General features: G+C 39.7%; 1 protein-coding gene across 1 annotated transcript in view; it reads left to right on the top strand.

Annotated features, from left to right (window-relative positions):
* Positions 1–22,844, top strand: part of LOC101467318 (neural-cadherin) — a 344,359-nt gene that overhangs the window by 144,905 nt on the left and 176,610 nt on the right. Inside the window, exons 9-14 of the mRNA XM_076888121.1 lie at positions 5,573–5,741; positions 6,365–6,535; positions 7,032–7,204; positions 8,605–8,772; positions 11,778–12,027; positions 22,603–22,730. Of these exons, the coding sequence (XP_076744236.1) occupies positions 5,573–5,741; positions 6,365–6,535; positions 7,032–7,204; positions 8,605–8,772; positions 11,778–12,027; positions 22,603–22,730 (1,059 nt within the window). The remainder of the gene's footprint in view (positions 1–5,572; positions 5,742–6,364; positions 6,536–7,031; positions 7,205–8,604; positions 8,773–11,777; positions 12,028–22,602; positions 22,731–22,844) is intronic.

Here is a 22,844-nt window from a genome sequence, read left to right as displayed (position 1 = left end):
TAGCTCTCCTCCACTCCTGTTTCCCTGTCTTTGTCTTTCTATCTCCTCTATTCATTAGCCTCTATCTCTCCTCTCTGGAGGAGCGATTAGTGAGCTTGACCCTCATATCTGCTCTCTCATCTCTCTCCTACATCATCATGGTCTTTTAATTAAAGCTTCAAGGGACGTGGGAGAAATCCCGACCGAGCCACTCTCGAAGTGCTACATCTCCTCCTGATTTTTTTTACTTCACTAGCCATGTTTCAGTTTTAAATGGGATGACTTTTCAAGGCCCTTGAGGTATCGCGAGCCAAGATTAGGAGTGGGGCCATGCTGAATAAACCTGGCTCACTCTGTCATGGGTGGAGGTGGGGGTGGAGGCGTTTTTCGTTCCACTTCAAGAAGAAACAGAGGGACAGGCAACAAAATGAGAGCCAAGAGAGAAGACAGAAAAGAAGAGAGGGATTCCTGGTCGGCATTTTTTTTTTCATGTGCACTGTATGCTCAATTGTCTCTCTCAGGAATCTTCTCCTGGCATCATACCGTAGTCTATGATTCATTCTTTTTTTCCCTGCTGGCAGAAAGCTGTGAGCAATGGACAGACAATCCCCAGACACCCCCCCAAACGACTCTTCTAAGTCAAAAAGAATTGAAATGATGAAAGCACACAAACCTGGAGTTAAAAGAAAAGAAAATGTAGCAAATAAAAATTAATGATCACAGACAAAAACATTTTAGTGTCTAAAAATAGAGAAAAATAAAAGGAAATTCTGGGAAAAACCCTGCTGTACATTAGCGTTTCAGTTAGTGAAGACATCCGAGGTTCGCTGGTGGTTCCTGTGTCACTAGAAGCCAGCAGCAGGACACTGAAGCAGAAAGGCCCTTTTATCTTGTTTTGATGCCCAATCTTACGACATGCCGTAGCCTCTGTGGAACTCAGGGCTGGATCAGTGGACCAAGACAGAGGCAGCAAGAGGCTCGCAGAGAGGTAGTGAAACAGAGAAGCAAGATCTCACAGAGTGGAGGCTCCAGCATTTCCCAGGAGCAGAAAGTTACATAAGCTGATTAGATTTATTTTTAAAGCTTTAGTACTTCTCTGATCTGCACTCATATACAGTGTTTTATAGAAGCAGAACATATTGAGTAAAACTGAATAAAACACAGGACAGTGCCTGTCTCAAAGGGCACAGTTTTAAAAACAACAATAAAAAGGGAACTCTGGAGCAGCGTGGTCAAAAACAACCAGCCAACAAGCCAACTTTGAAAGTGCTGATTAAGCAACTTTTTCCTCCGTAAGCACATACCAAATCCCATCCCACTGTCATCTATTCACCCGCCCACCCGTTCTACGCTTCTGCTGGGTCACGCAGCAGCACACTAAGTCTTCCACTTTTTCCTGCTATATCCCAAGTTCCCACTGCCCACACCTCCACTGTCTCCTTTTATTGTAAGGGAGCAGAAGCTCAAAGGAAGAAGTCTGCCACATCCATAGCAGCCTTCATGTCAGTACTGCAGTTTTATTTCCTTCAGTGTCATTACAGAATTTAGTATGTGCTTTTATATTCATCCAGTCCTCGATGGCCAATGCCTTGCCTTCTTGGTCAGTATGTATTTAGTAGCTTAAATATGGACTCCATAATGAAACAGAGAGAACAAAAAGTGTGAGTGGTTCAGAGAGGCAGTTCATTAGCTTCAGAGCTCGGGGCACACAAGGTTTAAAACAGTTTTATTCTTATGATCATCACAGTTACTTATGTAATTACTTATAACAAACAAGTGACTTTTTTATTTGTGATATTCTGAAGTATACATGTTACATGTATTTAGAGCTGAAACCTCACGTAAATGCAACAGAAACTATGTTTCTAAACAACAAGCTGAGGTCAACAAAATCCTGTTACGAAGGTTTCACAGTACGGTCTTAAATGATGGTCATTCACAACTACTGGCTCACGACTAACCTAATTCTGTTTTCTCAAATACAAATCTTAGCTAAAAATGTAGGGTGTCCCGACAGCCGGTCGGGCATAGCGGAAGGCTTCGCTGCTGCTTGCGTTTGATGAATAAACTGACTCACCTCTACAGGCTGTTGGGTTTGTTTTTGTAGCCAAATCTTCCTTTTCAGTGATTTTTTTTTTTAACTATTTGTATCTCATTTCCTCGTGAGCAAACAAAGCCTGCTTGTCACTCACAATAAATTGTGGTAGTTTGAAAAAGCTAAAGAAAAAAAGTTGCACATTTCAGTGCATATTTTGACATCTCTTTTTTGTGTTTAGGCTTATTTTTGTGTTTTTCCATACGAAGTCTCTCATCTGACCTGAGGATTCGTTTCTTGTCGGCTAACAACTTTTTAACTAATGACACTTTGACCCTTTTAATAAATTAGATGCTTGTAGCCAGACCTTCTTATCTTCCTCAAAGTCCCAAAACAACCTATGGAAGCAAACAAATGTGAAAGAACAATGAAAAAGCCGGATGATGGAAAAATGGGTAGCAGTGGAGATGAGCTAGAAAGAATGAGAGTAGGCATGGAGTAAAGGTAACAGGAGACAACTTTAACAAAGCCCTCCTGTAATTAATTAGGTGTCAAAGGAACACATCAGCCAGCAGCACTGAGGTATTTCTCTCTTTCCTCTGCCTCTGTAGTACATCAACATCAATGCTCCAGTGAAACAGGTAAAAAAAAAAAAGAATTTGTGATGGATAAAGAATACGCGAGAAAGTTAAAAGACCACAGAAAAAGATACAATAAAGATAAATTGAGCAAAGCAGAAATGGTGCTTAAATTGGGATACTAAAGCTCCTTATGTGTCTGACAAGTTCTGTGATTAACAAAATCTTTGAGCTAGCCAACAGGGAGCAGCTACCTTACAACACGCAAAGAACTGACAGCACTGAATAAATCTCTATGATGACTCCAAGAATGCATGCGGTGTTAAACAGGGAGTAGTGTTAATGTTTTAGAGTTGAATTTTAAAGTATTCACTTCCTGGGTATATACAGTATATCACCCTTCCCTCGGGAAACTCCAGATCCTCCAACACTTAAAACCGAGGACAGCAAATGATTCATAATTTAAGTGTATTCTCTGTTTTTCTTTCATATTTAGCAGATCCTGCACATTTTATAGCAAAAAGACATGTCTCTAAAAGCATTTTGAGAGGAAAAAAGAACACAGTGCCATAAATGTTATGCACAAACTCTTCTGCTGTTCCTCTTGGCAGTTTTATCTGCAGGGAATTATTGCTGTAATAGCTCCGACATGGGTGTCATAACTGTTTCTGTTTAGTTGCCTGCTATTTTATTTTCAGATCTCTGTTTGTCACGACATATGGTTGAATAGTCCAAAAAATTACCTCCTACCTCTTTTTCCTAATCACATTACCTTGATCTCAGTGCAAAACATCAAGGTGACAGGGAATCTATAAGTTGTACCTTGGGAAAAGAGAAGTGTGCTGTGCAGAGAATCCAACAGCAATTATAATAGAATCTTTAGAAATATAATGTTGGAGCTTGTCTACATTGAAAGTAAATGTTCGGAATATTTTTATGTCCATCTTTGATCCAGTTCAGTTCATCTCTCTTTCAAAAGATACTCCAAACACACAGGCACACAGATGATGTGCAATCAAAAAGTTCTGTTACTGTAACAAAAGAAAGCCTTATTAAAATTCCCTCTTTGTTCTTAAAGGTCTAAAGTCTTTTGAAACCATACACCACCCTCGGAATTTCTGCTACGTTTGCATCGATCCTGAAGTCCTATTTGGACTTACACATGTGTCTTTTCAGTTTCTGTTCATTGATCTCAAGCTTGCACGGAAACATTAACTTTGGTATCAAACTGACCTGTCTTTCATATTATGACTCATACATCTGTTGTCAGAAGTTTACATCCATTCATCGTGGGCATCAATGTCATGGTAATGTGTGGCTAATTTTAATCTCTTTGAACTCTTCTTTTTCCAAGGTGGAATGATTTTATAGCATACATCTTTAACGAGTTGCACAAGTTTTGGGGATTTGGGAATTTATTGGGGATTTTCAACAATGGGAAAGTCCATGGAACTCAGTGAAGATTAGGAACTGTAGATTTATACATGTCGGGAAGGTTTCTTTGAGTCATTTCTAAACAACTGCGGATTCCAAGATCATAATCTCAAACAACTGTTCAACAGTACAAATTTTTGGGATGTGTCTACTTTGCCAATATATGGACGAAAACCATAACTGCCAGCCTCAGATGAAAGGAAAATGGTTAGGATGTTCAGGAACAACCCAGAAGCCACTAAGGCTCAAGCCTGCCATGGTAACTGCTGGAAGGTTTCACCAAGTTTGCAGCGACCCACATGGACAACCAAATGCCTGTACATATTCTACCAAGAAGAGGGGTCAAATATCCAGGCAGAATTATCTCAATAGCTTGCTTGTAGCTACAAAAAGTGTGTGGTTGAGGCCTGTCTTGCTAAAGGCCATTTAACCAAAGATTAGTGTTGGTGTATGTACATATTTGAGCCTTTATGTATACTTTTGTCCCATTTTATACGTAAGTACTGTACATCCAATTTTTGTTGTCTTAAAGTAATTTAAGATGCATGCTGAACAATTATTTCACCCCGGAAAAAGAAAAGTTCAAAGAAATCTCCATAAGTCCCAAATAGCCGTGACGTTCCTCCCCAGTGTATGTAAACCTTTATTGTAACTTAGTCTAAAGAGCTTAGAAAGAAAGCGACTTAGACTGCCATGATGGATAACTGAGAACCTACACAGACATCTTATGATTTCTTGTTCCCTGAAAGTCTTTAGTGCATGAGTCCCATGTCCAAGCCCAAAGAATTCCATTTCAGATTAGCAGCATGATGGCATTTCTTCCCCAGAACCCACTGGGTGTTTTTTTGTTTTGTTTTTTCACCCCACCATGAATGTGTTGTCAAGGGTCAGACTGTCAGGCCTACAGAGCATTTAAAACACATTTGTTGTTGTTGTTTTTTAATTCACATTGTAGGGTCAGTGTTTTGATAGACCGTAGGATATCTAGGGCACTCCTGGCGTTGGTCACTACGAGGCTTCCAGGGCGTGACCCACACATGTTGGGAGTGCTGGGTTCTCCGTATATGGACGTTTTTTGTGTTTTCTGTTTCCTTGAACGCTGCTGAAGGCTCTTAGCAGTAAACATGCACACTGTACACCAAAAAAATCACCTTTTTCAAAACACAAAAGCAACAACCAACACATTGCTAAACTGCTTTTGAGAGCGTTTGCCTAATGGCATCTGAGATTTGTTCCACCACCCCGGTATCAACCACTTCCGCTTTAAACAGGTTAAGCAAAAGCTGATATTTTTTAAAGAAAAAGAAAACTTGCTGGGCACAGGCTTCCCACTTTCTTTCCTGTGGTTATTTTCAACATTACACTTTTTGTCCCCCAGTAAAAGACTACTGTAGTAATTTTAAATCTGTCCTTTCAACATTTAACTTCCCACACACCTTTGCTGACTGTTTGGATGGAATGGCGTATTGATCTAAGTTTCTTCACACTTTCACTCCTGTGGTCTTCTCTTCCTCCCACCTGTCCTCCCTGCCTCACTCATTCTCAGTGTCAGCAGTACCGTGAGAGCACATCCGTCCTGGAGAACCAGCCAGCGGGGACGTTTGTTCTGCAGGTTCATGCTGTGGATGCTGACGAAGGCTCCAATGGCAGGGTCACATATGGCTTCATGCACAAAGACTCTACTGTGCCTGCATTTAGTATACACCCAGAAACCGGTACGGAAACATACAAGCACTCGTGTGCACACACATACACATACAGAACAACACATAGGCTTTTATCCCACGTGGATAATATTTTACAACATGTTCCTTTCAGTCTGTCAGTCTGTGGTCGATATTGTGCAGGGAATAAATGGGAAAAGTGCTGGACATGAGCCACTTTGGGTTTTTGATTATTAAGCTTATTTCAGGCACGTTTCAGCTTGATTCATTATATATAAAAAATAGTATCTGCAGATTGGACTGAATTGTTATGCAGCTTTACCTGTAGTTGAGCTAAAAGTTATCATGCATTAATATGTTTATATATTATGGAGCTTTTTATTCAGTAGCAACAGTAGAGCATGAGATATTGTAAATTACATTGCTAAAAATTATTTCTAAAATAAATAATAAAGACAATTCTCTTTGGACTTGACAATAACTACTCTTGAAAAAGTCTCATTTTCTTTCATAATGTGCCTCTCATCTTCCCTACTGTGTTTAAAGTTTAGCTTCGAGGCAGGCAGAGGCAATCATTTTAGCGTTAAATTACAAGTACTCTGGGGGACATGAGACCAAGCAGTGTTTGCTATGATTCAGCTATCTGATCGACCTTGTTATCTCTGTCTTTCTAGGAGTAATTGTGACGGCCAGGAAATTTGACCGCGAACGGCAAAGGGAGTACGCGGTGACAGTGACTGCCACTGACCAGGCGGCTGACCCGCTGATTGGCATTTGTCAGCTGAACATTCTCATTCTGGACCAGAATGACAACAGTCCCAAGTTTGAGAACCTCAGATACGAGTGTCAGTAGATATTAGCTCGACCTGCTGCATTGCAGAATGAAAGCACATGCATATAGATTAAAAACAAGATTTAAAAAACAAACAAACATTCTCCCTATTTTGACAAGAAAAACTGACGCTAATGAGCTAACAGTGTTGGTGTTAGTATTCCTATGATGGCAGAATTTTTAGTATTACAGAATTGGAGCTCTTTACTAATTGCTCATGTATTCAGTTTTTCATGTCACTGGGGAATTTCTTTTGTCTTTGTTTTCTGCTTTCTGTTGTTGGTTGTTTAAGCTTCATATTTGTTGTCAAATTGCTGAATTCCTTTCTTAATTAGTTTTGTTTACTAAAGTTTGTCTACAGTTTTTATTGTTTTTTTGTTTTTTTATTGTTTCAAGTTCGAGTTTCTCTCTTGCCTCTGTGCTGATGGATGCAATATCAAAGACTACAAATTAAGGTCTCTTGAGCCACTGAATTGCAAAGCACTCTTATTCTTATTCTTCTCCTACAGACTTCCTCCGTGAGGATACTATGATTGGAACTAGTTTCTTACGGGTGGCGGCTCACGACGATGACTTTGGGACCAATGCAGCCATCACATACTCCATGTCTAATGAGCAGCCAGAGTACCTAAGGGTCAACCCACTGACAGGCTGGGTGTACGTTAACCAACCCATCTCGCAGGTACACTTTAGCTATGTTCTGGATACCATTTGCTCTTTTTTAAAAGGCTTAACTCGTACAGTTTTCCGTTCCTATGGAAGTCCATAATGAGATTCCAGATGCATAACAAACACATGAATAACCTATGCAGCTACTTATCTTGCAGGATTCCTTGGAGCTTCAAGCTCAAGCTATTCTAAATGATAGAAAAACTCTGAAATTGTGAGACTTCCTTTAATAATTCTACTGGAGAACTATAAAAAAGGCAGCAGGGAACTTCAGATTTTAACTAAACTAAGCTACTTCTCCCAGTATCCAAGTACATTTGCATTCCAGCCCTTTATTTGTTGACCGTGAGGGGGCAGAAGTCCTGTGGCCAGCAGCAGACCGCAGCCCGCGAATGTGATAATGTCTTCACTAAGGCCTTTTTCTTTGCCTGCAGGAGAATTTCTGTTATTTCTCTCACTTCACTGCTTCTGCCTGCTTCACTGCCAACAAGAAAAACAATCTTGGTGGGAAGATGAACAAGCAATAGAGGAAATTGCCACGTAGCCTGTGCAAAACAAGTCTGCACCTCAGATGAGTGCTGTAGTGATAAAAGCCCCAAAATCAGCGGTGAACCATCTTCCAGTGCCAAGACGAATGAATGTTTGTAACCTCTGCACCTTGCATCTTATACTGACCTCTGGAACCAAGCCAGTATTTTTGGTTTCACTGGATTGTTCGCCAGAACATGGCCCTGTTTGAAAATATAAACTTCTTTTCCTACTAATGAGTACAAATGAACAGATCCAGGCAATGCCTACATGCTTACTTCTTCATCATTTGCCAGCATGACAGCCTCAGTGTCTTAATTGCTGAGAGCAAAGATTGAAATAAAAAGTGCTTTTTTTGTAACTGCAATAAATATTGCTATTGGAAAAGCTTTTATTTCACTCAGAATTATGAAATTACAACTTGCCCATAACATCCACAACTTGGTTCATAAACCACGAGGCTCTGGACAAAACTTCCCCAAATAATGACAGCTCATTCACACTGGGGTTACAGAGTATTGTTACGTTTTTTCTCTTTACTTGCCAGAACAGATCATTTCCTCTGATTGCAGTGGATAAAGCTAATTGCTCTTGTAAGGGTTGCAAAACTCCATTCCCCTCCGTTGCTCGACAATGAGCCATGCCCTTCAATCAATACACTTATCTTTAAGTATGTTTACCCGAATGCAGCTTACCGTCGATTTCATCCTGCACTGAAGTGTGGAAAATGGATTGGTTGCCGAAATCAGTTTGATCTAGTTTCACATTGTTCTTCCGTCTGTAAGGAAGCCACGATTACGCACCCCTCGGTCACACTGAATACAACATCTTGTGACTTTCTCTCCCCCTTCTCGTCTTTTTGCCTGTGTGGACTTCTTTCCACAGAGGACCTACATTACCAGAGACATTGTGGCTACAGATGGAGGAAACAGGAGCAGTTCAGTGGAGCTGGCTGTTACCATCACCAATGTGAAGAACCAGCCTCCACAGTGGGAAAAAGACAACTACAACGTAGTCATACCAGAAAACACCGTCCGGGACACACCCATCGTGGTATGTTGCTCCGGGGTTGCACAGAAACATATGGGTTTGAATTCAGTTCAGTGCAAATTTATTTATACATTAGCAATTCTCACCAGTTGCTTTGGGGCTCTCTATATGTAAGGTAAAGATGAAGAGGTGAAGACAAGCTAATATTGGAGAAACATGATCTCTCTTTCTAGTCTCTGGTACAGCACAACAGATAAATCGGCCTTAAGCTTGAAGAAGTGTGCTCTGCTCTTCAACCAGTGTGGATAAAGCTGAATGGGGAATGTAGTCTTTGCCCCTCCCTCATTACCACTATAAAATGCCCCATATTTCTTAAGATATGAATGTGTGTAGCTGTGTCATGCATTTCCTACAAAAGACAACTTGAATGAAAAAAAAAATGTTAAAGAGATGGTTGTCTTTATTTGTGGTGAACGAATGCACCAGAATAAACAGTTGCAGCATTAAACTTGAGAGAGATTTAATGAATGAAGCTATAACCAGACATACAATATGCAAAATAAATTAGTTGATACTGTGTAATCTAATCACTAAAAAGTAATGGACTGGCTTTTATATAGTTTTATAGTTTTCTACTCTTACTGAATAATAAAAGCACTTTCTACTACTCGCTTTATCACACATGTATTCATACTGAGCTTTATTCTGTTCCTCTAAACACACACAGACACACACACGCTCATTCTGATGGATGCCCAAGGAGACTTGCACATGCAGAACGGAGGAGTCAGGCTTCCTCCAGAGCACACAAATAGATTAGATCAGTACTTACACAGTATGTTTTTATATATATGAATTGTGTTGTGTTTATGTCAAGTACATGTGAAGTGGGATATGTACATGTATGTAAAAGATGCACTTGACATGCCATGAATCCATATTTATATGTTAATAATTTTATTTTTCTTTGTTTGAAGGAGTACTTACTTTGATTTTAAAATTCAACGTTTTGTTTTTTGTCTTTTTTTGTTTTAAACTCATCTAGTGTCTAATTGGCAGTCGGGCTGTTCCTGCTCGTTTTTCGGGGGCAATTATCACATGTATAATGCTTGTGTTTTCAGATTCTTTCTGTACACAAAGCCCTGCTACACTCTAATCCATTTTTCATGGTAACAATTTTTTCAAAAAGTTTTAGTGGGGATTTTCTCAGCGGGCTTTTTACTTTGGTCTTCAATAATAAAGGAGTTATGTGGAAATACTGCTTTTATGCACAAGTATAAACTGGAGAAACTGGAGAAAAAAAGGCCCAGTTTTAGTAAAAATAAAGATTAAAGATTGTACAGACTATGAAACAACATAAAAAAAACCCATTGTTTGGCATCGTGGCATCGAGCTTAAAAACATATTATGCAAAGTTTGTGGATTATTGCTGACCAAAGATGTTTGTTGCATGTTAATCCTGATGTTATCCCTTCCTAAACGTGTCTGAAGAGAAGAGCAGAGGCCCGTTTTGTGTCGGTCTTCCCTCACAATCTTTTTACAGCTTTGATGTGTTTTTAAGGCATTCAGTCGGTCTTAATGGCGAGCAACAACAAAAGAGTGTAACTGTGTAGGAAGTGTGTGGGATGCCAGTGCAGCTACAGGTTTAGGAACCGCAGCTACAGAAAAATGCAGACATTCAAAAGACCCTTAAATCTGTTGATTCATTGCTTGTGTGGTTCAGATGTATCCTGTCAACAGCACTTTGTTATTTATGGACATGGCTTTTCATGCCATTAACAGTATTTTCTAAGAGTCTCTTGGAAGCAGTTTAATCCATTAAAGTTTATGATGAATATTCAAACTCAAAGGGTTGAAATAAAAAGACATGGGAGAATACTTTATACGGCACTGTGTGTGTTTAATTGTGTTTGTTCGAGATGCTGATAAAGGGAAGCACACAGAGCGCGGTCCCTGCGGTATGGAGTATAAATTGAGATGGCAGATCAGTGTTGATTTGACCGTTGAGCAAAGATAAAATGACTCTCGGTGGGTTGTTAAATCTCTGCCATGGACATTTTGAGTTTTTATGTCCTAAATCGGGGCATATAGTAGTCAGACATGTTTGCTAGTTCCGCATGCCTCGCAGGGTGTCTCATTATTGTAGCTGCCATGCTCTGCAGGTTGAATGGATACAGCTAGGTCACCCATAGGCAAGCCGCATCGTGCCCGAAATGGCATTTTTGATTTTAATTGGGGTGTATGTGGCATCAGCTTTGAATAGTTTCTCCTTAATTAGTTTATGGAGAAAGCAGAATGAAGAGCAGAGTGTTTCCCTTTCATCCCACAACATTTCAGCGGGTTGTTGTCTAGTGTAACAGTTTGAGACTTTCTATTATTTTAGTGTTCATTATTATGGGCTGTAAAAGGCTTTTTTCCCATTTGGGCAGATCGTTTTCCCCCTATTTGTAATGCACCCTTCAATTGGAGCTCAGCAGTAGCTCTTTACACTTCCCTTCCTGTCCTGAGGGTCACTGCTGGAATTTAGCATTTTTCCAGCTCTCAGAGTTCATAATTGGAAACATGTAAAAAATTTGCCAAATGCAAATTGCTGTTGGTTTTCTGGATTTCTGTGCTGTTGGTCATCTCTCAGGTAGAATCGTTATGGGTGACTTCCAAATATGAGAAAATGAGGACGACACGTGGAGGCAAATAAACCCAAACCTTGTTGTGGGTATTAAATGTGAATTCAGTCGTTTATTTGGTAAGACAACTTCCAGGGAGTCAGAGTAACTCATTTATAGTGACACTTTATCTAATGGGAACAAGGAGAAAAAAAGAAGTTCATTAAATCATTTAGTGTGCAGTTTATTGAGTTTTCTGAGGAACCACTAGTGGACTTTGACCATTTCAAAGACTTCTTCCCAGACATGGATGAAGGCTACACTAAAATTCCTTCTGTGGAGATTTTAATATTTATGTGACAGCCCCTCTGTGGTGGTGTCATGCAGACAAAAAAGTGAGGTATCCCATTGTTTTGATATTTTGCCTTTATTGTTTCCCTCTTTTCTTATCTTTGTTCCAAAAAGACCATCAAAGCCACTTCACCTCTTGGAGATCCCAGAGTAACTTATAATTTGGAGGATGGCATGGTCCCAGAGACCAACATGCCAGTGCGCTTTTACTTGACCCCCAACCGAGAGGATGGTTCGGCATCTATCCTGGTGGCAGAGCCCCTGGACTATGAGACCACCAAGAACTTCATGCTGAGGGTTCGAGCTCAGAATGTTGCTGCTGTACCACTGGCTGCCTTCACGACAGTCTATGTCAATGTCACTGGTAAGCCCTCTTTTATTCACGCTTTCTTTTTGTAATTTAGAATCTCCAAATGTAACATGTTTCATTTGATATCTCATGGAAATTGTCACAACAGTCGCCCTGTGGAATAATTTAGCCTTCCATGTGTCACATTTTATTTATTAAAACTTACTGTTTTATCAATAGATGCCTTTAATAAATGCCCGTTAAGTGAACAGTAAACATAAGCAAAACAATGTTGTTAAAACATGGTATGATTAAAGGTACAAGGACAATGTCACACAGATGCATTAAATCAGAAGCAGGTAAGAATTTAGCGAGAGGAAGTTCAGCAAAGGAATGAATTTCTGTTCTGTGACAAAACAAAAAAATGCCAGTCGAGTCGTTTTTTTTGGTCAGGCTGCGTAAAATAAGCTCCAAACAGAATTAATTTCTCGAGTTTTCAAGATACAGAAAAATAAAATCAAGAAAATACTTGATAATAAGCGTCATTATGCATCTTTGGGAAATAAGTCCAAATAACTCCAAAAGTATCTTCTTTTCTTTTTTTTTTTTTTTTTTTTTATTAATATTTTTGGATGGACAGAAACATTAATAAATAAATATACAACTGCAATAATCATACTGTCAGTTCTCTGTCCGTTTCTAAACAAACAAACAAACTAAGACAAGCAAACAAACAACACACTAACAAAAAAAAATAAATAAATAAATAAATAAATAAATAAATAAATAAATAAATAAAACCCAGGAGAAACAAAATAATACACCGCCTCCTGGAAAACATCAGCAAAAACAAAAACGAATAAGGGTAAAACCCCCTGGTGCAAAAAAAAAAAAAAAAAAAAAAAAAAAAAAAAAAAAAAAAAAGACAACAACCAAAATACCAATGACACATGAAATATCCCTCTAAGAGACCATTTATCATAATGTCTAAGAGACATTGTCAATGTACCGCAAAAAGGGACCCCAGACCTGCTCAAAAATATCTTCTCTTCCCTTCATTCTATACATAACCCGTTCATATGATGCCATCCTAGACATTTGTTCGGTCCATTCCTTAAAAGAACAGGGGCTGGATGACTTCCAATGCCTAAGAATTACCCTGCAACCAGTTATAAAAGCCAGACGCATCCACAATCTCTGTTTTTTTGAGAGAATGTTATCGTCAGGTAGTAGGCCCAGGACGCATATAGCTGGAGATTTAGAAAGATTAAGTTTAAAAATATCATTCACCAAGTTGATGATCCCATCCCACAAATAATCATTTTTCCGACATGTATACAACATATGAACTAGAGTCCCGACTTCCTGCTGACATTTCCAACAAATGTCCTTATCTGCGAGCTTCAACCTGACTAATTTACTGGGTGTCCAATAATTTCTGTGAAGCAACTTGTACTGGATAAGTTGAGACTGTGTTTCAGGTGAGCAAACATACCATGATGAGATCAGCATCTTCCAACTGTCCTCTGAGATCTGGATACCCAGATCTTTCTCCCAACACCGCCTCAGTCCCCCCAAACTGGGAGCGTGTGCCTCTCTGAAGCTCCTATAAAATTTAGATGCCCTGATTCTGTTATTGTCAGGGGTTGCAAACATCTTCTGAACACTAGATGGAGGGTCTAGATTATTTTTCAAAATGGCTTTAATACAATGTCTTATTTGAAAAAACCTCCAAATTTCCCTTGGATCCAAATTGAATTCTCGTCTGATTTCTGCAAACGATTTCATGCCAGTCTGCCCAAATAGGTCCCCCATCTGATTAATACCTGTCCTAGCCCAGGCCTCCCACCAGACCGGTTTCTTACCTATTAATACTTTCTTATTATACCAAATAGAGGCTCTAGCGGTGAGATAAGGGCTGCTGTTGGTATATTGGTGAGCTCTAAGCCAGGTCTCTTGCATGAAAGACAGTACTGGATCTTTAAACGGTACTGGCCTTCCCTTCTGAGTAAGGAAGGCCTCTAAAGACGAAGGGGCCACAAGACTTTCCTCAATCCCAACCCATGATGGCTTATCAGTAGAGGAATTATGTATCTTAACTAACTGAGAGAGGGAGAAAGCATAATGATACCAGACCATCTTAGACAATGCCAACCCACCACTCTCTTTAGCAGCATATAATTTAGACCGATTGAACAATGGCTTTTTACCTGCCCACACAAAACCCTCTACACATGTATTATAAAGCTTTAGCAAATTATGTGGGACTGCTATCGGTAACATGTGAAGAAAGTACTGAAGTTTAGGGGCAATAATCATCTTCACCAAATTAATTCTGCCCAAAAGGGACAGATTTATTTTAACCCAATTCTGCAACAGCGAACGGATGTTTTGAATCACTGGGGAAATATTTACTTTCATTATGTTGTCTAAACCAGGGGTCAATTTAATCCCCAAATAAGTCAGACCCTCGGGCATCCACTTGAAATGCCATGAACTCCTCATAACAGGCGGACACAATTTAGAAATAGGCATAGCTTCAGACTTAGACCAATTTATAGTGTATCCAGAGATTACAGAGAAAGAATCAATAATTGAGGAAATTGCAGGAACGGCCTGTTCTGGGTTAGTTGAAATTAGTAAAATATCATCTGCATACAAAAAAGTTTTATGTTCTTCTTGACCCAAATCCACCCCTCTAATTTTCTTACATTCACGTAAAGCTATGGCTAAAGGCTCCAAAAACAGAGCAAAAATGAGAGGTGATAAGGGTGAACCTTGTCTAGTACCCCGACTTAACGAAAATGAGGGTGACATTATCCCATTGGTAATAACTGTAGCCATTGGATCTGTGTATACCACCTGAATCCACTGCCTAAAAAAGGGACCGAAACCAAATCTCTTCAAGGTATGAAACAGAAAAGGATACTCAACTTTATCAAAAGCTTTCTCTGCGTCCAAAGAGAAGGCAACGACAGGGTCTAGCTTAGTCCTGCTCTTCCAAAGTATATGCAATACCCTACGTAGATTATCCGCAGAGCTTCTATTTTTCACAAAACCGACCTGATCCCTATGCACCAAATACGGAAGAACTTTTTCAAGCCTAAAAGCTAATATCTTAGAAATAATTTTTTCATCCACATTAATTAATGAAATTGGGCGATAATTCCCACAATGCTGTGGGTCTTTCCCTTTTTTATGTAATAACGTGATCACTGCCGATCGCATACTAAACGGTAGTCTCCCTCTTTGAAACGCATCTTGATATACCGACAGTAGTCTTGGAGCTAGTTCGTCCACAAACACCTTATAAAAATCTGATGGAAATCCATCATTACCTGGAGATTTACCCACTCTAAGGCTGCCGATTGCCTGCTTAACTTCAATTAATGTAATCTTACCTTCTAATATACTTCTTTGATCTTCCGACAGGCTGGGAATTTTAATAGAAGAGAAGAAATCTGACAGCCTCTGTTCCTCCACCAGTCCATTAGAAGTGTACAGCTCCTGATAATATTTAGTAAAAATATCATTTATTTCTTTTTTACTAGTAGTCAACTTATTATTATTACTAGGATCAAAAATAGATGGTATAAGGTTACTAGATTTTATCTGCTTAACCCTGTGTGCCAACATTTTACCTGTTCTCTCCCCTTGTTCAAAGTACTTCTGATTTAGACAAAACATTGCATATTCCACTTTTTTCTCCAATATGCTATTCATCTCAAATTTAAATTTAATTAATTTGTTCCATAAGTCCCTCTCTGGGAGCAACATATGTTGTTTTTCAAGCTCCTTGATATCCTGTTCCAACTTCATCAGCTTATCCCTCTCAGCTTTTTTAATCAAGGAGCAATATTGAATAAGGCGCCCCCTCAAATAGGCCTTAAAAGCATCCCAGGTCATTCCAACGTCGTCAATAGAGCCCTCATTGTACAACCAAAACTCCTTTATCATTTCCCTTATACATTCGCAATGACCCTTATTCTTCAGTATTGAGTTATTCAAGCGCCACCTAGGTGACGGTTTAATATTATCAGTGTCAGTAAGAACAAGGTCAATGGGAGCATGATCCGATATAGCAATGTTACCAATAGAGGACCCAATAGTTTGACTTGCCAAAGAACGGGACACCAAAAAGTAATCTATCCTGGAGTAGGTTGAGTGAGGATGCGAAAAAAAGGTATAATCTCTTTCTTGAGGATGAAGAAGTCTCCATATATCTACTAGACTCAGTTCCTCTGACATCACGTCCACCGCAGCGTTTGTTGGGTCCTTGCTTAGTCCAGTACAAGAAGATTTATCCAAAAAGACATCCCTGACCCGGTTAAAATCTCCCCCAATTACAATGTGTGTGTTACCTATAGTCCGCACCATGTTACAGACTTCATGAAAAAATTGTGGCTGAGGAGAATTAGGAGCATATATATTGACCAATGTCATTTTCCGCCCCTGTAAACATGCATCCAAAACCACCCATCTACCCTCCTGATCTGTATAATGCTTAAAGACCTGAAAATCCAAGTTTCTTCTAATCAATATGACCACCCCTCTTTTTCTAGCCGAAAATGCACTAAAATAAACTTGCGCCACCCAGTCTCTTTTAAGCTTTAATGATTCGGCCTCATCAAGATGGGTCTCCTGAATCAGGGCTATATCAGTCTTTTTCTGTTTCAGATATGTGAGGATTTTCTTCCTTTTAATAACATTATGACAACCCGCTATATTCCACGACACAATTTTACATAACTCCATAACACCATGTGAGCCGAATTATTATACAAATTTATCCAGAGGAATATCCCATTTACCCATATAACAACTCTTAGAGCCAGTAACATGAGACAACCCAATGATCCAAAAATTAGGTCTATACAGGACAGTTGGTACCATACCATCAAAACCAACAACAAAACCAAACACGAGAAAAAAAAAAAAAAAAAAAAAAAAAAAAAAAAAGAACATGAAAACATAAAAAATCGCAGGTCCGTGGCACTCAAAAAAAATTCCCAGATGGTGTCCCTCCTTACGTCTCCCCCCCCCCTCAGAAGTAAACCAACCCATAGCTTATCAAATCCTCTTAATCTACATCACCCGGAATGTTAGCCAAATCCAGGCCGCTTAGAAATTGCTTAGCCTCAGCTGGGTTGGAAAACTGATGATACTGGTTATCCACTGAAAAAGTCATAACAGCCGGAAAACGAAGAGAATAGCCAATCTTGTACTGTTGCAACAAGCGGCGCACCTCATCAAACTTCCTGCGTTTTTCTTGTACCTCCTGAGCGTAATCCTGGAAAAAAAGAACTCTCATGCCTTTCCAAACGATCTGCCCCTTTTTTCTGGCAGCCGCCAGCACGGACATCTTGGCTTTATCCCGTAGGAAGCGAACAATAATGTGTCTCGGTCTGGAGTCCGCAGTGGGCTTCGGAAAAGCTGGCCCCACTCGATGGATTCTATCTATTTCGTAGTAATCTCCCATCTCAATGTCCAGAGCCTCAGACAGCAGATTCTTCACGTAATCCTCAATATTACTGCCTTCGGATCCTTCTCTAATACCCGATATTCTAATATTCTGGCGCCGTGAGGAACCCTCAAGCGCCATTACTTTTTCCTGCAGCCGCTGGTTCTGTATCTTCAAGATCTTACATATTGAGCTGGCTTTAGCCTCTTCGTCCTCCAATCGAGAAATTCTTGTCTCTGTTTCATCCACTCTCACACCCAAACTGTTCACAGCTTCCTTGAGAGACTCGATACCACCTTTCACCGCCGTCATGTCTTGTGCTACCTGCTCAAGCAGAGATCTTATAGAAGTCAGCTCGGCCGCCACACCATCTTGGGAAGGACACCTGGCATCGACTCCATCAGGTGTCTCCGCCATAGTAGTTAGTGAAGTAGCCTGAGTGTTGTGTGTTTTTCCTCGCGGCATAATCGAATCGTTGCGTAAAACGTAATGATTCTTCTGACTCCTTCCACTGAATTTACCAGGGCAGATCCCAAATAAGACAAATAACCGGCTCTGACCTATTTTTAACGAGGTTTCGGGGGAAGAGGAGTGCGCGTCTCCAACTTAAGCTGCCATCTTGGGCGGGCGTACCACGTGACCTTTATTTCTTTTCTAACTTACCATCAACACAATTGATAACATTACTAGTAATTTCATCAGTTATTAGTTACACAGTCATTTGTTTGCAATAAAATAACTTAAGTTGAATTTAAGATCGCGCATGATGCCATTTAAATATCACACAGTTAGGTAATGGTATACTATACTCCTCACAGTACAGTGTGCAATGAGACAACTTGATAACTTGTAAATACAGATAGATTCTCAGCACAGTCTTTGTTTTTAAAATTATGTCAATGTAGATTTTGTCAGTCAGCATTGAACTTCCAAAAATCCAAATTTGAGCGGTGCAGGGCAGCGACCTCGTTAACGTCAACATTTCATTGTCAATTGTTATCTGACAGTAAAAAAAAGAAAAATAGAATAGAATAGAATAATACTTTAATTGTCCCACAAGGGGAGATTTGGTTGTAACAGCAGCCAGAAATAATATGTATAAATAATAAATATGTCCATAGGAACAAATGTGTTATGAAAAAATGCAGCAGAGGGAGGGGAGAGAGTAGCAAACACACATAAACAGCTTGCAGAAAGCCAGCGGTGGCACATAAAGCAATATGAGCAGCACACACCTAGTACTGCACTTAAAAATGAGTTCATGACCACTTTGCCCACACTCTGTGGCTATAGAGTCAGCACAGAACAACATGAAGGTGATGGTTTGGTCATTTGTTGGTTAAATAAGAGTTTTTTATTGTTTTACTTGCTGTCAAAGTGACCTTTTTTATAATTTACCAGAGCCATAATGTTTCTGTTAAACCCAGCAGCCTCTTTTAACACTAAAAAAGTGAAGAATGCGGTGTCGCTGTATGACTCTGATGTTTAGTTAATGTGTTACAATACCAGTCGCACAAACTAAACTGAGGCGGAAACAGGTTGTGTATTTGATAGTGAACAGTTAGTTGCAGCTCTACATGCATGTTGCTGATAAAACATGTTTTCTTTTGAGCATTCTCACCTTCTGTGGTATGCTTTGACTCAGTACAGTAGAAAAGTTCAGTTCAGATTATTATTGTTGTCTTGTTATTCAGCATTGATCTGTTGTTGTACTGGTCCTTTCTAAATTGAGGCCACAGAAGAAAATAAAGACTGAATAGAGATGGCAGGGCAGCCGAAGTCTGCCAACTGAGCTCCAATTTTCCAGTAGAGTTGTTTAAAACTACACAAATCCAAATTATTTTGAAGAATTTGACAGCTTTTGGGAGTGAGCATAGATATATACATATATATGCTTAACCCCAGTGCCTCGCTGCCACTGCAGATCTCACCCTGTCACTCAAAGCTCACATTTTCCAATGAAAGGTCACTCTTCTCTATCATTTTTATTCTACCATTATTAGTTTGGTCTGTTGCAGTTAATAGTAATGCCCTGCTGACCAGACACGAGCTATGAATTCCCTTGTAACATGCATGCATGAACACACACACACACACATATGCACACATACACATACTCCATTTCGAACTGGTCTTAATCCAGTAAGAAATAATTAATTCTCACAGACCCTCTCTTTCTTTTTCCCGACTTTCCTCACCCCTCCTTCCCCTTATCTGTCTTAATAAGAAAGCTCTTCGACTTCTCCAGAGGCAGTCAGTCTGAGGAAGTGAGGGAGGTCTAATGGATTTAAGGCCCCATTTTTAATTCATAGATTAAGACATTTGCTGAGAAGAAAGGAGAAAGAAAAAAGGTATATGAAGCAGCATTAGATTTAATGCGTGGCTCTGTTCAAGTCATTTCTGTAATGCTTTTGGTCTTAAATCAGCTGTGTTAAAATCTGGCTTCCGCTGTTGAGGAAAACGTAAGCTCTCGTCCTCCTCACTGGTTCTTGGTACTGCCTGCGTTTCAACTTTTGGCTTATAACTTTCTGTCTTTCTTTTTGTTATGGTTCAAGGTAAGTGATGTGAAAAAAAAGCCCAGTTTTTTTGTCCAGTATTGAGCGCTCTAATGCACGCTTTGATCCTCATTTTGTCCCAAACTGGGGAAAAATAGTTGCGATATCGAAAACTGTGCAAAGACATAATTGGTTGCTGTTACAGTAAATATAAAGACTAGCATGATTTCGCCACTTTATGTCCCACTGTGCTGATACTCATCCCTTATAATGATGAGAATTGGTTGAAAGCAGTTACTTTGCAAACCAGTTGTTTCATTTTTGTTTTTTAGAAGATTTTATGGCATCATAATCATGCGAGATTTGCCAGTCTTTAAGCTGTGAGCTTACAGTGAGCTTACAGAGAAACCACAGATGGTTTGGGTAAATTGGCATACTTGACTCGTAATTTGCTTACTTTCAAAGCCCCTCAGACTGCAGCTTGTTTTTCCTTTTCAGTGCTTTCTGTGTTTTGTGTTTCATTGATCCAGTAGGTTGAAGTTAGTCTTCATCTAGTCACCTGTCAGATATTGCTTGCCCTTTTCCATTTTCCAGATGGTCCTTTGTAAGAAAACACTTGGCACCAAAGGGCAGTCAAACCAAATCCTCATCTGACTGGTTTTTGGGTTTTTTCAGTTTTCATGACTTTATATTATGTTTGCATTATAAAGTGGAAAAGAGCCACTTTGGTGAGATGCTTCAGGTAACAAACCAAACAGCACTGCACAGGGGTTTCTAATACTCTGATAGAAGTTATCACAGATGCACTTATTTTAGATTTGTCACAATGATTAAAATGTGTTTTATTTTATTTATTTCTTTTTACAGATGTTTAAAAACAAAGTGACCTTTTTCTCTTCACTTTTGTCTACAGCAGCAGTGCTTTGCAGCAGCCTGTTAATAGCAATGCGAATTGTGGAAAAAAATCAAGCTAATTACAGAGCAAAATAAAATGAAGTTCTAATTGCAAACAGATTGTTTGAAAGTTTGTTGCATGTGGCTCCATGTGACCTGACACTGACACGAAGGCTGCTTTATTGTGCTGGAGCTAAAGTGGTTCTAACACAAATTCCATTTACAAGTGATCAAAATTTATAGAGTATTTCTGAACATCTGGGGTTTTTTGTTTTATTAAAAAAAGAAGCATATAAGTGTAGGTTTAAAAGATCTTAATTGTACAAATAAATGTAAAGCAACCAGGAGAGGAAGAATATGCTCTGTGCATTTGGTGCTGCCCAGAAACACTGCTGCCAAACTGCAGTCAAACGCTAACATGTGGAAAGTAGGAAACGAAAAGTAGTAAAAGAAGCCATCTATGTCCACTGAGAGCGACCATCTTTGAACAGAGGCGGGGGTTTACGACACCAACTCTCTGCCATCTATAATCCAGTTTTGAGATCCCTCCCCAGACGCCTTAACGCCCACTCACACCCTGGGCCATCTGACCTCAGGAATTCGCATGATGAGGTGGGGCCAGGTTTCACAATGAACGCACCCGAAACTCTGGCTGATTGGGACCCACGCCCAGTTTCACATCTGGGACTCTCCACCATTTGACCTTAGAACTGAAGAAGCTTCTCGGATGAGAGGTGAAACGTATTTAAGCAACTTAAAGAAGTCCAGACGCTTTTCTTTGCAAGCTCCTTTGACTACGATGACCTGGATGACTGAGAACCTTCACAGACATGAAACGAAAAGTATTTTTGCCAGTGAATCACCAGTTGAATAAATATAATTAGAATAAAATTACTGTTGTTTCTTTAGTTGTTTTTGAAGGAGAAAAAGGAGCTTAAGTTATTGTAAGCAGGTGAGGATGTCAGAGGTCTGTTGTGCTCATTTCCAGCTCTACATTTCCTTTTTTTAGACTCAAGTAGCTTTGCATGACTTGCTGTACATAATAAACATAGTTTATCTTACACTGAGTGCTGCTGTAGCAGTTCATCTTGTTTGAACCAAGATTTTTTTGTTTTGTTTTAAACTTCTGTGACTTTTATGCTATATATAGATATTGTTATACCCAGGGCTGCACATAAGTGGTCCGCAAGTGCGCGTTCGCTGTCAAAATAAAAGACGAGCACCAGATAAGACGTTGCAACGCGCATTTGCGTACATAAGATTTTCTGGAGGAGGACGGACATTTGCTCAGAACTCTTAAAGATGTCGAAGAAGCAAGCTCCGTAAGCAATTACTTTGGTGTTCCTCCACCGCAAAAGAAGAGCATATTCCCGGAAATTCAGAGAATATGCGCTTCTTTTGCGGTTTGAACTCCTTCTGACGTTTCTTTGGCGGTGGGGGAACACCAAAGTAATTGCTTACAGAGCTTGCTTCTTCGACATCTTTAAGAGTTCTGAGCAAATGTCCGTCCTCCTCCAGAAAATCTTACGTACGCAAATGCGTGTTGCAACTTCTTATCTGGTGCGCGTCTTTTATTTTGACAGCGAACGCGCACCTGTGGAACACTTATGTGCAGCCCTGGTTACACCTTCTTTCTTCCTCTGAAGCAGCAGTGATAATCAGTGTGAAAAGTAAGACTAGCTTGTCCCCTTCAGAAAGCCCATCGCTTATCTGTGACATTTCTGTTAAATCCAGTAGATCTCAAATGGAGAAGCATTTTTATTTAACTCTGAGCACTATCTGTATTTCTTCCCTCTCCAGATGTAAATGACAACGTCCCTTTTTTTACTTCATCCATCTATGAGGCCTCGGTCACTGAAGGAGCAGAGTCGGGAGCTTTGGTTTTCCAGGTTTCAGCTAATGACCTGGATTTGGGCCCCAATGGCAAGGTGAGAACAAATCCACACGTTTACACACAAATCATTGTAAAGAGTAATGATGCATCCTTGGTTGAAATGAATGTTTTTGAATTTCTGCTCTGTATTATTTTCATTCTGCTTTTC

This window comes from Maylandia zebra, linkage group LG1 (assembly GCF_041146795.1).
Source record: "Maylandia zebra isolate NMK-2024a linkage group LG1, Mzebra_GT3a, whole genome shotgun sequence".
NCBI lineage: Eukaryota > Metazoa > Chordata > Actinopteri > Cichliformes > Cichlidae > Maylandia > Maylandia zebra.
This window is presented reverse-complemented; position numbering and strand designations above follow the sequence as displayed.